Raw genomic sequence first — 17598 nt, 5'->3', positions numbered from 1 at the left:
CCGAGTTTTATTAAAAAATTATTTTTTTTGTAGATCTCCTTTAATCGGATACTCTAAATTGCTCGGTCCGATTTCAGCCTCCTGACATCACATGCAGGAAAAGCACCTCTATTTTTCATAATGCTGTTACACTCCACACCTTCCTCCATATTAAAAATAAAAAGCGTTTTATAGACAGCAAAAACTTATTTAAGCCTAAAATTAATAAATTATACGAGCAGTAAATTACATAATACCTAAAATTTATATACGCAAAGTATATTGATAAACTAACAAGTAACAAGGTTAATATTCATTATGTAATCCTACAATAGCAAAACGCAGCCCCACCGGCAAACCAAAAAAGTAAAGGAAAAAAAAAAGAATCAAGCATCATATAAAATACATACAAGCTTTATAACAATCTGACAAAAAATATTTTAAAAAAACTAATGGAAAGAATTTCACAAGAATGCTTATTCAGCATCCAAACTATCATATTGCCAAGGGTTGAACTCTGTTCTGCTGCTGTCAGGTTCGTCGTTGCAGGCAGAGCTTTCGATCGCGGCGCGATGTGCAGTGTATTTACCGTTGTATTGATAAACTTCCAAGTCACCCCATGGTGTAGGAGTTACTTCCTCTGTCAAATCAAACCATCTGGAAACGAACTTGTGGTCCTTGGCCTCGCGGTTTCGCTTCTCTGCTCTCTGCCTCTCCTCCAAACTGCAAAAAATAAAAAGTTGTAAACATATAGAATGGTAAAGAATTAACAAGACCTCACAGGTGATGATGATAAAGAAGAATGAAAGGTTTTAAGTTTCAGTCCACACTGAATATCTTTTCTGTTGCAAATGTTTTAATTGTGGAGAGAGTGAAAAGGGCAGTTAGTTACCTGCTTTTCTCATTGCCAGCTGTGGAAAGGTCACCCTTCTCAAGGGCCATTCTGTCGGGTCGGAGACGAGAGTCGGATGCCAATAACTTCTTGGGAGCGGTGTCAAAGCTGTTGATCTTATGTGCAAAATGTGTGTACTGGAATTTGTCGTTTTTCGGAGTTTCGGCAACTCTCCATGGCTGCAGAATGGGACAAGTTAGATCGCAAAATAAATATTCCAGAATAACGTGGGAACAGTGGAGCAAACACAAAATCATAGAAACAATGACACCAAAAAGTAGCAATCTCTCCATAAAATCAGGGATGAGGAGTTGAAGAATGAAGAGTCAGGAATGATGAAAATTTAAAAAAAATATATATATATCAGAGAAGACGTTTTATAAGCTTCCTAGTTAATTCACTTTGACTAAGCTCGTTTCCTATTTTTACTAAGCAAGCATTCAACCTTATTCAAGTATTGGTCATATTCAGTCAGAATCGGCAGACACACTCCATCCAGCTTAAACATAATTATGAGATAATACAAAAATATTCTCCTACAAAAGCAATAGTTTAGAAATTACATGGGAAAAAAAATTCTAAACGGTCCGACAATTACCACAAAAGATAACAAAACCCTCACAAAAGAAAATATTCTTTTCAGTCTTTGATTTTTATTTTTATGAGACTGATTAGTTCTTTTGTCAATATTTTTATGATCGACGCAGGGGCTAACTAGTCTCATACAAATAAAGATCAGAAACTGAAAAGAATATTTTTTTTATTTAGAAACCTCGTAATTTCTTCGAAAAAATGATCAGGACTAAAGTTGGGTATTCACTCAAGAAGAAATCAGAGAGCACCATATGCTGTGCATTTGGAGACACTAATTGGATTAGTCATCTACCTACTACAATTTACAGAAGTAGAATTTTGGATTAGACGTTTAAGCCCTATTACAATTCAAGACGAAGAATTATGAGCGACACATCTATGGAATAAAACTAGCATACTACCTAGGAAGCTCAATACGACCCACGATATGGATATGATACGACACGATACGGCGATATGTATTTTTATAAAAGTAAAAATAGGATAAGTCATGTAATATAATAAAACATAAATAAACGGAAGTTGGATAACACACCTCTTTCATCTGAGTGCCCGGAAGTGGCTCTCCCTCTGAGTCACAAGGCTGATAACTCATAGCCTCATTCCATTTTCCTGTCATCAGTATCTTTGGCTCATCGGAAGCATTATATACGTATCCGTCCACCTCATACCGACCAGCTCTGCAAATAGAAATTCCTTTTAGGTTGGACGATATATACAACAAAAGCACCAAGGAAATAATGAAACTGGAAGTCGACAAGCTATAAAGCCTGTAGTAATTGTCAGACAAATATACACGGGGTTTGCATAATAACAGAAAATAGTGTTGTTTTAGAGTTAGTCCTTGACACCTTTAAATGTCCAACCCAAGTTAGCAATATGCATTATCCATGCTTCAAGATCAATGGGCGATTATTAGTTTAAGCTTTTAAGCGGTTAGCTCTAGAAAGTTTTAATACAATATACAAAAATCCTGCTTCTTACTGAATTCTTCAATCTGTTGATCATATCATGATTCATGCTTTTCAACACCTAAAACTAGAATAAATAGAAGCCAAACATGGAGATAGGAAATTCCCCATAAGAAATAAATACGCATGATAGAAAATCAATGTCTTCTTATCCGCTGATAGACGGATCTACAAGAGAAAGTAGTCATACCCAAACCAGCCGCATGGTTGAAAATACAGCACGACTTTATCGCCAGTAGTCAGATTTGTAAGGATCATCTCCCCTGGTGAGTCAATCCAAGTTCGTCCAAAAATCAAATTGCTAACTTTTGTTGGAGGTGGCACCAAATCAAGGACCGCACCATCTCTTTTGAGGGTAACTCGTGTTCTGCATTCAAGTAACAGCACATTACATGAGCACACAAAGAAAATGTTTACTAATAATGAACATGAATTATACCAGAAACTTGGCATTATAAAATAAACTCAAATAACATTGTAATAAGGACACATGAAACATTCTTAAACACAAGATGCACAATTGAAAACCCACAAATCAATTCTATGTCTGACAACTCTTATGGAAAAGATTATGTTGCACTTCATCTTCTCTTTTAAGTCAACAAGCAAAATTCAAAAAGGAACCCAGACTTGAGAGAGCTGAAGAATAGAATTACCTTCCAATAGGATATACATCAACTGAGTTGCCAAGAAATTTGGTTTTCAATTTCGACGTCACATCATAAGTGAAGTGGTCATTTTCAGCATGCCCAGCACTCATCGGAGGGTGATGGCTGACCTGTTAGCAATTTGTATTACGCATAACCACAAATTAGAACCATGCTCAAGAGCATCATACAAACTACGCAGAAAATTATATACATTTCCTTTATAATATATAAACAATAATTGCCAAGTCATGAATGTCTTAAAAACAAAAGGACACTTGATTCAGCATTCTGTTTGAAGAACTAGCAAACAAATAAAAAGAAACATAACACACCTGTTCTGCTATAAATGTTAGGCCACCATGGTTAACCATTTCATAAGTCTCGCCAAGAATTGGATTGAAAGGTTTCCATGTTCGTGTGTAAGCAAAATAGACAGATATGAAGAATGATGCTGCAGAAATCATCCAATGTCAGATGTATGTAATTACATGAATAAAACAACAAGAGAGAGAGAACATGAAAATAATCCTTACAAGCATATACAAGTCTCATGTATGGATCCTCAGTCTCATCTGCCAAATCTAAAAGGTAAGAGTATTCCATCAGCTGTAAAATCGAAGCACAATCAGTGAGATTCTATAGATAGAACACTCGATATTCATAGTTTGTGAGAATGCAATAGCAAAAGCAAATGCACCAAAGTTACATATGTATATAATAATACACACCTCTGCCATTCTCTGTAGCATTGTCATTGGCTCAAAAATGATAACTGGAAGTGTCACCATTGATGTGATATCAGAGCCTATATACTTCTGCATCATTTTCCAGTAACTATCCCGATCCTGCGAGGTTCAAAGGAACATTTGACTATTTGAGAGATGAAATGCATACAATAAGATGATATGCATACAATATAAAATATGCATTATAAATTTGAAGACAAATTTTCTCCAAAGTACACCATGAGATATATGTAAATTTTTGTTAATCAAAGTCAGCATTGGTTATAGGTTGACTAAAAGTTATAAAGTGAAAAATATCAAGTTTCAAAATGCAAATTCCCACCTACATTCCACAAAGATGAAAAGTTACTTTATGCCTGTTATAGAATCTAGATTGCATTAGCAACAACTTCCTCACACAATAAAATGTGCTTTGTCTTTAAGATAGTTAAATTCTTTGTACCTCTTGCTTCCATCGTCCCTTCTCCGCTTCCTCTGCTGCATCTTCGGTTCCTCCTTCTGGATTAACAACCTCCAGCCCCTCATAGCCCATTATACTGAGAATCAAAATTACAAATTTTCAACAAACATAAAATCTCCCAGCTCATGAAACTGAATCAGCCTAAAACAAACACAAGCTTCATGAAATAAATCAAACAGTTAATAGACACATTTAATGAAACTGAAAGAAATGAAACCCCAATAACTGAAAATAATCACAACAAACTCTAAACTCAAACGGCTCTTACATTAAATTACACGTTTAGATAACTCAAACAACATATATATCTAATGAAACTGCTACATCATTATTTCAATCCAACGAACAAAGAAAACCAAGGAAGATCGATGATCATCCAAACCAAGTTAATTCTTGAACTTCCCTCATACAAAACGATTCACACAAAAAAATGCAATATAAAATTAACAAGTTTGAATCCAAAGGTTCTAAAAGATCTTATACCCATTCACGGATTTTGACATGGCAGTTCCAAAATTGGTCAAACTGGAAGCAAGTGAAGCAAAGAAGCCACCCCCACTGGCACTAGCAGCAGCAGCATGCTTGGGATCCTTTGGAGCCATGGCGATGAAAAATTCAACCAACTATTGAAACCAAATTGACAAAAAGAAAAGCGGAAGTATCTGATATTTTTCTTTAGCAAAGTCGATCTAACTTCTAACGAACCAAAAAGAATACTAAACTCTTGGATTATTTTTTATCACTATTTATATATAATGGTGGAGCAAACAATGCTTTATTATTAAAATAAAATAAAATAATACCAGGAACAGCTATGAAAAGCAACGATCATGGTTGGCGGTTCTAGATTTTTGAAAAGTCCAAGCGAATGGAAAGTGGGTTGATATTTCCTTTTTTCTTTTCTTCAGAGTCTGTTTGGGTGGCGATGCAAATTTCAAAGGTGACGTAAGTTTCGTGTTACACGCGTGTGGTTAGCGCGTGAGGTTGAGTTGCCTTGAGCGTAAAGAGAATCAATCAACTTTGGCGGCTTTATAAGGAGGAAGGAACAAGTTGTAGCTGGTGTGGCATTGGAATGACGAGGAGCACCACTTGCCTTTGCCGGCTACACACGCTAATTATTCTCTAACTCAGTTTTTGAATTTTAAATTGGAAAAGCCCTTGAATTTTAGCTAGTATGTAATCAGCAGAGAAATATGAGTTATTAGATAAAATCTCATACCAATTTCACACTATTAAATTATTATTGATGATTATTTAATGACTACAAATTACAAAAATTACAGTAACCATCCAACACTTTATGGTTGGAAAGAAGTCTTATGGAATTGATGTTCAGTCCACATGTAGTCTATATATTATGGAATGATTTCTATTGTTAAAGGATCGTATCGCATTTACGTTTTCTTCGGGTGCAAAGGAAAAATAAGAAAGGAACAAAAAGGAAACAATAATTTAAAAAAAAACGAATAATAAATAAATTATTAAAAGATAATTAAATTTCTCAAAAATAATCGTTTTATCTTATATCTTTTTATTTTTATAATTTAAAAAAATTCAAACAATTAAAAAAGCACCTCAGCAATTTATATAATTCATTCTAAAATCTTTCTATCAATAATCAATCAAAGAATAATCAAATTCTCACTCAAGTTTCAGAAGACTTCTATTAAAGTAACAATGACCTTTGAGTTTATCGTAATATCTGATAAATTTATTGCCCTGCTTATTGCTATTATTATTGGAGAATAAATTGACATAAACAAGATTTAGGATTAGGCCAAAGAAATTAAATTCCTTGTGGAAAGATTGGGAGAAGAAGGGGAAGAAAAAACGCCACGTTTTGAAAATATAGAAAAGAATGATGAGAATGAGAATAAACATAAGGAGAAGAATCACAATAATAATAGTTTGTAACATAATCATCATTAATAATTTACTGGCTTCTTTTTTCTTCTCTCTTTTGTTTCTCTTCTCAACTTATTATCTTCTTGAGTTTACTCGTTCTTTTTCCTATCCTTTCTTCTCTTTGTTTTCTCTTAGTCACGCTTCTCTTTCCTTTTTCTTACATTTCATCAGCTTATTATTATCCATTATTATCACACAGTTCTTCAACAAGAAGTGTGCATGTTATTAATTAAAAAATTTTTATTTTACAAGAAGAATACTTGCAAGGGGAATTAGGAATCTCACTAACAACATATTTGTCACTCCCTCCCTCTCTTTAGATGTTGATTTCTTTCTCTTTCTGGGTCTATTTTTTCTGTAAAAAAAATTGAATATTAATGTTGAAGAACTTTGTAGTAAAGGTGGAAAAAATAGGAGGTTGGTAGTGGTAAGAGTTGAAAAGGTAAGAGTTGAAAAGCTTGATGAGACGAATGTGTAGCAACAAACGGCTCGTCAATCAGAACTTCGGATTGAAAGTTACAAGAAATTGAAATTTGAGTTGAAAGGAGAGTTACGGTTTGAGGCTTGCTGCTACTCCTTAGCGTGATTTAAGTGAAATGAAAGGGAAGGAGGCTGAGTTTGGCTACTTATATGTTGGGCCTTAGGTCTAATATGGGTTCGGTTCAACCAGTTTAGTTCGTTAGTCTAACTTTGGGCAAAATCTTTAAAATTAGTGTTCAAATTTATAATTTAATTATTTTTATTTCTTCAAATTATAATATTTAATTTTTTAATTTCTTTAGCTCATAATTAATTTATTAGTTAATTATTTATTAATTTTCGGAGTTTTACATGACAGGGCCATGTAATGGTGACAGGGCACGTATTTTCTCTAATGGTGACAGGACACGTATTCCCTTGAAGGAGACAGGGCACGTATTCCCTTTAATAGTGACAGGCCACTCTCCCTCTATAGCCAGCCGATGTACTGAGATGTTAGTGCACAACAGTGAGACAATGTCCAGGTTAGCTACCAGACATGTTGGGTTTTAGCTGTATAACCGACAGATGAGATTTATCAGCCATAGGACAAACATGTATCATATGCACTTGTATATTTTGTTTGAATATGCACTTATTTTGGCTTGCCTATTTGCTTAAATGTACTTAACTGCTACTTGATATAATTGTTGTATCTATCTCCATATTTGTGCTTTCCTTGTCTGTCTTGCATGTGTTTGCTTCTGAGAGATTCCTTTGGCGGGTGAAGGAGGCGCTGAGGGTTGTTTTACTTGGTGAATTAGAGGTTTGCAGAGAACAAAAAACGAAGAGTTAGATTAGGATCCTTAAACATAGTCACCCTATTTCTAGTTTAATGAAAACTTTAGGATATGAATGTGCGATGTTGGAGTTTTGGAATGCCTCTGCCGTCCCAGGACATTATTTATTATCTATTATCTATACGGAGACTTTTACCATACTGAAAATTCCCGATTTTCATTTCATACATATTCTGTTATTTTCCATATGCAGGACGGGAGGCACCTCGTTGAGCGTGTTGGAGGCTCTATTAAAGCAAAGATCTACTTTAGGAGATTGTATTTTGTATTTTGTATATCTAAATATATGTAGTACTCTCCACCTTTGTGTAAATTTGTATTTTGTTCCTCTTAGAGGTTGATTTTCAAGAACCAGGATCTGTATTCATGTATTGGTTTATTTTGGGTTGTATATATGTATATATATACTCTGGCCAGCCTTTGCTTTGCAGGTCGAGTCTGCAGCTAGCTATATGTTTCTTTGGAACTCTATAATCACATGTATATTATCTTTTCTGTGCCCTGTTATCGATCCCTTCTATGCTTAACCATTTCGAGTGTGATGCGACTTTCAAGTTCTGTTTTGCTTAACATTTTCTTCAAGACTCCTAGTTAAACTATTATCCATATATGTATATGTGTACGTATTTTACTTTTAGAGGTCGTAATACTCCACCACCTCTAATTTACGGACTTAAGCATAAAGTTCTGTGTGATAGGGTCTTACAATTAATCCGCTGATAACTTAACAAAACGACGTGTTTCACTTAACCATGATATCGATGGAATATACCGAAGGAAAATTTGATAGTAAAATTGGCGCGGGTGAGTTACGTTTTGTGCCAACAATTACCGTCGGCTTTAGCAATGGAAAAGCTGTTCCGACGGCAATCTTTTTTGGGGACGAATTTCTCCTCCTTTCTGTCGGAAACCCTGACGCTAAATCCGCCGATACAGGTCGACGCTAAATTCGACGGTAATTCCGATGGTACTTTCTTGTAGTGGTTCCCAGTTCAAATTTAGGGTATAATTAATTATATCAATTAATTAATTTAGTTAATTATATTAATTATTTAATTTGATTGGAGTAAATATCGAATTATTTAATAAATAATAAATATGATAACAAAATATATAAATTAATTTAATTAGTTTATTTTTCTCAATACCCTCTATTTATACAAGATCAAATATTTTTTACTCATTCGCTTTCTTTTCTCTCTCTCTCCCTCTCTCCCTCCCTCCCTCTCCTCTCTCTCTCTCATGTTTAGGTACAATTTTTGTAATTTATTGAATTTTTGTTTCTTTTATCTTTATTTATACATTTTATTTTTTTATATTTTTAAAATTTTTGTTTATTTTAATTGCTTATTATTAGGCGCATACTTTTTTTTATTTTAGCTTCTGATTAACAAAAAAAAATGTGTGATTTTTATGTTGTTTTTAAATAATCTTACTATAATTTTGTTTTGTAATATTCTATTTTATTACGTGTACTTCAATTCATATATATATATATATATGTATGTATATGTATATGTATATGTATGTATGTATGTATGTATGTGTGTGTGTACGTATTTTACTTTTAGAGGTCGTAATACTCCGCCATCTTTGATTTACGAAATTAAGCGTAAAGCTCTGTGTGGTAGGGTATTACACATTGCTTAGAGTGAGAAACATATCCTTCCCTACAGCTTTATCAGTATGGATGATATCGCCATAAAGTCCATCTCCAGCTTATGGACCGAGGTGGAGTTTGGATGGCTGGAATTTGCACAACTCTATTAAGGAAGCTGGAGAAGACTCCCCTTGGTGCTACTCAGTGCTCTTTGTCTGATTTACAGGCTGAAGTGTTATCCTTGAGGGAGTCAAAGAAGGAGTGGGAAGGAGAAAAGGAGGCTTTGATTCTCAACCTTGGCAAAGCTCGGGCTAGAGCAAAGCAGACGGAGGCTGCTTTAGTCATGGCAGAGGGGTTAAAGAAGAAGGCTGAAGAGAGTTACACTAGGGTCTTTGGGGAAAATCTTGACTTGGTAGATGAGGTTACCAAAGCCAGAGATAAGTACACGAAGCTTGAGGAAACCATAGTCGAAGGTATGGACGATATGGTGGCAAATTTGAAGGCTCAGTTCTGAGTTGTTGCTCCCGAGACGGACCTCTCACTCATCATCCCTAACAACATTGTGGTTGACAGGAAGATTGTTCCTGCTCTTAATGATGAGAAGGACACTCCTATGCCTGGTCTGAAGACCTCGGGGACGCAAATTAGGCAGGCTTCTCAAGTTTCCGCTCCTCAATTGGATGGTGAGCCCCTTCCTTCTACAACTCTCCTGGCTTCTGCTGCGCCAGTGTCTGAATCTGTCCTGACCTCTTCTACTCAACCTGAAGTTGCTGTTACTGTTGAACAGCTCCTCCCTCTGTAATTTGAATGGCCCGACCTGTGGGTTTTGATGAACAATTTGACTTTGGTAATAGTTGTAGTTTTAAACTACTTTTATTTTTTGCTAGAAACCTTTTTCCATTATTCTGATAGTGGTTTTTTGGAATGATTGTATTGCTTGAACATCTTTCTTTAGTCAGTACACAATGCTATTTTTTGCTAAGTTCGGAAAGACGTCGGTGAAGTAGATCGGTCATTTCTGGACCTTTTGTATATAAGTATTGTTTTTCCTTAAATGTTTTAAGTTCTGACTTTAAGTAATCAGACTTTATCAAGTTCCTCTTACATTTCGTTTTAGGTCCGACTCATTTAAGGTCGGACCACAAATTGCTTACATAACTTCTTACACTAATTTTTACCTCGTCGCTTCATCTTGCCAACCACGTAGGTTGGGCAATGATTTTTGCAATTTTCAATCTTAAATTAATGCGTTTGAAATGAGAAAATTGGTAGAAAAATACCTTATTATTAATGAAAAGGATTTACATAAATTTATTTGCTACTAAGGATTTTTCTTATAATTCTTAGCCCTTGCTATGATGCCTCATTAAAACCCCCTTCAGGAAAACCCTTTATTGGGAAAAAACCATGAAGTCGGAAAAAAAAAAAAAACACCAGGGAACAAGGTGCACTTTCTAACTGTAGTACCTCTTTAAGTTACATGCGTGCCACGAGCTTGGGAGCTTGTTCCCTTTTAAGTCGGACACCTTATAGTAACCCTTCCCTAAGACTTCGACAACTTTGTAAGGTCCCTGATAAACCATTATTTTATGGTCTATATTATGTTTAATTATGTGGTTTTATCAAATCTTTACCCATTTATTCATATGATTAGCATGTATTTACAATTACTTCCCAAAATTACTCCATGGTTGAAGACTTGCTTCCTAGAGACTTTTAATTATGTATTTTAATTCTCCTTTATTCCATTCGATGCCGTGATTTGTGTGTTAAGTGTTTCAGGCCTTATAGGGCATGAATGACTTGGAGATTGGAAAAGATGCTTGCAAAAATGGAAGGAACACAAGAAATTAAGGAGATGACCAGCGAGAAGTGACGCGGATGCATGGCTCACGCGACCGCGCGAAATGGAGAAAGCGGAGTGACGCGCTCGCATGCCTGACGCGAACGCGTGAACTGAAAGCCGCATGAGTGACGCGAATGCGTAGACTACGCGCACGCGTGAACTGAAAGCCGCATGAGTGACGCGAATGCGTGGACTACGCGCACGCGTGGCAAGGCAAAACGCTAGATGACGCGAAAGCGTGAATGACGCGATCGCATGACGTGCGCGATCTGCAGAATTTGTAGAATTTGCTGGGGGTGATTTTGGGCCCTGTTTTGACCCAGTTTTCGGCCCAGAAAAGTAGACTAGAGCCAGGGAACATGGAGAGACGAACAGACAACATTCATTCCACATAATTTTAGTTTTTAGATCTGAATTTACTCCTCCTCTAGGTTTTCTCTCTACACATTCATAGTTCCTAGGATTTTGATTTTTATTGCTTTTTGGATTGAGATATTGAGAAGAGTTATTACCTCCGCCAAGACTTCATCATTCTAGTTTGTTTCCTTACTTGTCACTTACTCTTTCATATCCTTAATTTGTTCAGAATTACTATTGGATTATTTTTTTTAATTTATTAATACAAGAACTATTTTTATTTTTAATTGGTCTCTTTGATTATTATTATTTATCGTGTCTTTCTCTACTTCCCTTTCTTTGTTTGCGAAGTTTACATTCATAATGAGCGAGTAGTTCCATAACTTGATTGGGAGTTGGTTGAAAGGAGAACCTTGAGTTGGAATGCTCAAGAGTAAAATTATAATTGGGTTTATCGTTGGGTCGTCGAAGAACGAAACTCTCGCGCGATCTAGAATTTTCACAAATAAATTCGCGTTGTAAGTATAGCTCTAGACCGACAAGAATTCCTTTCTTACAAAAGTTTTGGTTGTTACAAGTAACAAATCCCTTTAAAATTGATAATCGAAGTATTTAAACCTCGGGTCATCTTCTCAAGGAACTGCAGGGAGGTGTTCTTATTATTGGTTATGAGTTTTGTAAATTGGGGGTTTTGAAAGTAAGGAACAAGTAATTTAAATGACAAATAAAATAAATAAATAACTATAAAATAAACTCTTGGCAAGGTATGAGAATTTGGAAGTCCTATCCTAGTTATCCTTATCAATGGTGATGAGAATTTAGTTTTAATCCTACTTAGTTAGCCTTTACTAAAGCAAAGGAAGGTCAAATGGACCAATTAGTTTGATCCTCAGGTCCTAGTCAATTCCTAAGAAAGGACTGGAGTTATTGAAGTTCAATTCAATTAGCAAAGACAACAATTATCAATCACGTTGAGTTTGATAACTCATGAGTTACCAATTACTTAACCAAGGCCAAAAGGAGAAAAGTAAACTTACTCGAATAGAAATGTCGTCAGATTGGAAGCAACAGTAACATAAATAAAAGAAAGCAATCATAAACTGAAATACCTCAAATAACATTAATTAAGAGAATCATATGTAACATGGAAGAGTTCATAAATTAAATTGAGAAAATAACTAAAAAGGAACATTAAACCTGATAAAAAGAGACAATCATGAATGCGAGAAAAATCCTAATTTCTAGTCCTAAGAGAGAGAGAGAGAGGAGAGAACCTCTCTCTAAAAACTACATCTAAATCATGAAAAGTGAATAATTGAATAATCCTCTTGAATGGATGTATTCCCCCACTTTATAACCTCTAATCTGTGCTTTATGTACTTGGATCTGGGCCAAAAAGGGCTTCAGAAATCGCTGGGAGCGTTTTCTGCAGTTTCTGGTGCGTGGCGTCTGTCACGCGTCCGCGTGGGTCACGCGGTCGCGTCATCTGGGAGTTTTCCTTATCACGCGTTCGCTTCGGTCACGCGTACACGTCATATGCGTTCTGCTCAAGGCGCGCGTCCGCGTCAGTCACGCGTTCGCGTCGCTGCCTTTTCGCGCTAGGCGCGCGGCTGCGTCGTCCATGCATTCGCGTCGCTGGCCTTTTCTTCAAAACTCCATTTTTGTGCTTTCCTTCCATTTTTGTATGTTTCCTTTTCCATCCTTTAAGTCATTCCTGCCTTAGAAGATCTGAAACTACTCAACACACAAATCACGACATCGAATGGTAATAAAGGGTAATTAAAATAATTATTTTTAAAGCATAGGAAACATGTTTTTCATATATATCACATAATAGGGAAGAGAAAGTAAAACCATATAATTTTCATGAATAAGTGGGTGAAGTGATGAATAAATCACTTAAATTAAGCACAACATATGTCATAAAATATGGGTTTATCAACCTCCCCACACTTAAACAATAGCATGTCCTCATGCTAAATCCAAGATAAAGAATAAGATAAGGTTAAAGTGGTGAAATCTCATGCAATGCAATCTATTCTAAATGCAACTATCTACATGAGTCATGCAATTCTAATTTTTATTCACTTGTATATAAAACTTACATGTAGTTAGATTAATTCACATTCTCAAGGAATCATATATGCATAGCCAAACCTTAGATAATGTTAAAGCACTTTCACAATTGAGTTGGGTAAACTTAATTCACAAACTTGCAAGACGATTTAAACAAATAATCAGAGATATATGGTGATGAGCTATTGAACCCTCACTTGAATTTGTGTTTATTCTCTAGTCACTCAGTGTTTATTGGGTTAATCACTCTATTCTTCTTTCTATCCTTGCTTTCTAAAACTTTGTTCTTTATCTAACCAATCAACAAATATAGAATACAGACATACAAAAATCAGGAGGTCTTTTCAAGGTTGTAATGGGGTCAAGGTAAAGGTAAGGGTATATGTATAAGGTTAAGTGAGCTAACAAAGTGAATCCTTGATTAGTCTAAGATCTCACCTAACATACATACTTTATATGATCTAAAGTTTCTTTACCTATTTACCCAAATTTTTCCACTTTGTAGTGCAAGCTCATGTATTAATTTTTAAAATTTGATATTTTGTCCCATGTGCATTGGTTTATTTTGCATTTGGGGAATTTTTGTGTCCCCTTATTTAAACACTGAAAATAAAATTTAAATTGGGATTTTTTTTTATGCACAAGGTAATTCAGTTGTTTTGGTTTTACATGAGCATGCTTCCCAAATTTCTGAAATAATTAATTTTTTTTAAATTTCTACTTTGTTTCTATCATCCCATGTTCCCATAAAATTCCCTACACTTAAATAATACACAATATCTATCTTAAGCTAACCAAGGATTCAGCTTGGGATTTTTATTTTGTTTTTCTGCTTAAGACTAGTGATGTGGTTATAAAATATGAGGGGATTAAAAAGCTCAAGGGGGCTAACAAGAGTGATGTAAAAGGTAGGCTAATTTGGGATAAGTGAGCAAATATTTCAAGTAATGGCCTCAATCATCTCTTAGTATGTATCTATATTCTATATTGGACATATAGATTAAAACAAAGCAAAGAACATCAAAATAAAAAGAAGGGCGAAACACACAGGATTGAAATTTATGGTTTGAATGTAACCATACAATTAGGCTCAAAACTAACAGGCTGTGTGTTCTCTAGCTCAAAAATCATATATCAGTTATATATGTCATGCAAGTGAAAATTAAGAGTTTTTATTTAACTCAATGTGAATCTTACGGTGGCCCTTAAAATCTTAGTGTTGTTCCTTGATGAAATGTTGTTAACTAACTAACATGTAATGCTATATATACAAGGTGTGTGGATTGTTTTAATTTACTAAAGTCTCTAGTTTACTTCCTTTTTATTTTCAATTAAACCAAACTATTACATGCTTAAAGGGTAAACTATACTAATTAATCCACATTTTCTATAACTAATAAGTTTAGAATTGCAAACTAAACTAAATGGCTAAAATATGAACTAAAGTGTAAAATACAGAAATAGAGTGAAAATACATGAAAAGAACAATGTATAAGTACTGAAAGATAAAAATGAAGATAAAAATACAGGAAAATAACCAAAATAAGATAAAAGAGTCTGTAGTGGTTCACCAAAAAGATATGCCAGGGATGGCGACCTCCCCATATTTAAAATAAAGCATCGTCCTCGATGCTCACTCAAGCTGGGTGTGAAGGAGTGTCATCTCCGGAAGGATGGGCTGCTGGAGTCTCTATGGTGGCCTGAGGATCTGCAGACTGGATAAGGGTAGGAGGATCTGTCTACTGCAGAGGAGGCTCTGACTGGATGGGAATCTCTGAATCTGCGGCCTGAATCTGGTGTGGCACCTCCTGCTATGGTGCAGCCTGCTCTGGTCCTGCCTGTGCAGCCTGGGTAGGTGTCTCCTCCTCGTGATCGTCCTCCTCCACCTCAGATGTATCAGAAGGGGTGTCAGGCTCGGAAGGAATGTCGCCGCCGGATCGGATCATCAACTTGACGTGCTCATAGCGTCTCTTGTTGCGACGCTCCATACGATCCAAGCGGGTGAAGAGTCGATGCACCAAATGATAAATAGGCTCAGGAGCAAGTGGGGGTGCAGTGGGTGGGGCTGGTGCAGCAGTGGAAGAAGAAGGGGCAGCTAAAGGTGTGGCTGTCTCATTAGAAGCAGTAAGAAATGGAGGTCTGTAGCCCAAGGCCTGAAACTTTCTGCTGTGAGGAATGATCTTCTTGCAGTCTGCAGCAGGTGGCTTCTCATCGGCATCCTCCCAAGGCACGTCAGCTCGACGGCCTAGCTGGGTGACCAGGTAAGGGAAAGGAAGGGTGCCTCTGACATGGACCCTGGCCATATAGTGCCGGATGAATCGTGGCAGATACAGGTCCTTACCCTCCAGCACACACTAGAGAAGAGTGATCATAGTGGCAGGCAGCTCTGTCTCATGAGTGCTCGGCATAACAAAGTTGCTCAGGATCTGGTGCCAGAGCCGAGCCTCATCATTCAGATACATAAGCTTGATTCCTTTAGGCATTGTGGTGTTCTTACCCATGACCCATGGGACAGTCGGATCAAGGGCTATCCTCTGCTTGACAGCATCCCAGTCAAATCTCATAAAGCGCATGTTCTCTTTAGCCTTTTGGTAATCGTCAGGCTGATCTGACTTAGGCTGAAGGCGCAAAATATCCTCAATGGCCTCTTCAGTGACCAGTATCTGTTTCCCTCGGAGGTGCACTGCATCCAGGGAAGTCTTGAAATAGTTGCAGTAAAACTCTCTTACCCAGGAAGCATTGACCTCTGTCAGGTTTCTCTCCAAGAAGAACCAGCCTCTCTATTTGATCTGATCAGAGGTGTACTGCTGTAGTTCTTTTGGAATTTTCAGAGTTCGCTCCAAGTACAGGTTTCTAGAGGTGGCAAACACTGGATACTTCAACTCACAGTATCTGTTTGCAAATTTTATCGGATCGGTGGCAGTGAGGAGTTGGTAGGCCTTCTCTTGCGGGGTAAAGTGCTTTTTCCGCCAGGAGTCATCATGCATAATGTCCAGGATGGACATAGAGGATTCACCTCTTTTCCTTTTACCAGTGGTAGCCTTGCCTTTTTCTTTTCTTTGAGGGTCAGACATCCTGAAAAACAGAAATCCAGGATATAATGGAAGAATTAAAAGCAGAAAAATAAGTAGGCAATTAAAATAATAACCGTAGAAGCATATAGTGGTAAAAGAGCAGTAGAATGATGAAATGAGTTAAATAATGGTGCATTTTGGATTGTTTCGGAGTTAAAAAGTGGAGATGAGAAATCACAATCCAAAATATATTATAAGTAGAATACCTGTTAATTAGGAAAAACAATAATCATGCCATGAGTTAAAAAGTTGAAGGAGTTAGTAAAAAGGCAAAGGGAGAAGTTAGAAAGTTAAAAGTGGTTAAAAAGTGAAAAAGAGGGAAGCAGTGAGTTAGGAGAAAGAAAGTTAAAGTAAGTGGCATTAATAAATGTTTCCTAAGTAACAAGAAATGCATAAATTTAAAGACTAGGCAACTCATATTCAAAAATAGCAGGTAATTGATGATGATTCATGAAGATATAAAAATAGAAAAAAAATTAAAATCGAATCATCAAAAGTGCAATTTATTATCCAGGAAATCGAAAGGAATAAGAATGCTGGCCCGTGCATTCATGAATTGGTTTGTTAAAAGCTAAGTAATGCAGAATTCAAATTGCCAAAACCAAAACATGAGTGAAATTTGCAGAAAATTGGGCAGCATTCCGGCTAAAATTGGATGTTCCCGGGTAAAAAACAGCAAGCAGAATAGTTCATATAAGTTAAAATAAAGCTGCAAATACATATACGGAATATGAACATGAAAGAGCAGTATAAAAGCAGCATGAAACAGTAAAGAACATCATATGAACAGTATTAACATCACAACAACATTAGAATTGCGAAATTGATATAACAAGAAGCACGAATAGCGCAATTATCAGGCCTAAATCCACTAATCACATCCTAGCTACCTAGCCACCTAGAATCCACTACAAACATACATCTCTAACTATCCTAATTTGAAACATAAACTGAAAAATATGCACCTAACTACGAATGAAAGAAAAGTGGCGTTCGGCGGAACCTGGTGGTTAGAGGCACAAGTATGGAACTGAGAGAGATGGTGGGAGTGGGGTGGTGTTGGCGGCAATGCGGCGGTAACGTAGGGCGGCGCGGTGGTGAACCGTGGTTGGCACGGCAGTGGGGGTTC

At 36.3% G+C, this 17598-nt stretch overlaps 1 protein-coding gene across 1 annotated transcript; it reads right to left on the bottom strand.

Annotated features, from left to right (window-relative positions):
- Window positions 260-5052, bottom strand: LOC107639427 (oxysterol-binding protein-related protein 3A). The gene is made up of 10 exons (XM_016342922.2): window positions 4776-5052; window positions 4275-4368; window positions 3815-3931; window positions 3620-3692; window positions 3419-3537; window positions 3093-3214; window positions 2627-2803; window positions 2001-2145; window positions 872-1050; window positions 260-702 (listed from the first exon to the last, which is right to left on the bottom strand). The coding sequence occupies exons 1-10, from the start codon at window positions 4892-4894 to the stop codon at window positions 456-458; spliced, it is 1392 nt and encodes a 463-aa protein (XP_016198408.1). The 5' UTR covers window positions 4895-5052; the 3' UTR covers window positions 260-455.

This window comes from Arachis ipaensis, chromosome B04 (assembly GCF_000816755.2).
Source record: "Arachis ipaensis cultivar K30076 chromosome B04, Araip1.1, whole genome shotgun sequence".
NCBI classification, from domain to species: domain Eukaryota; kingdom Viridiplantae; phylum Streptophyta; class Magnoliopsida; order Fabales; family Fabaceae; genus Arachis; species Arachis ipaensis.
Note: the sequence above shows the minus strand (reverse complement) of the source record. Positions and strands in the feature narration are given on the sequence as shown.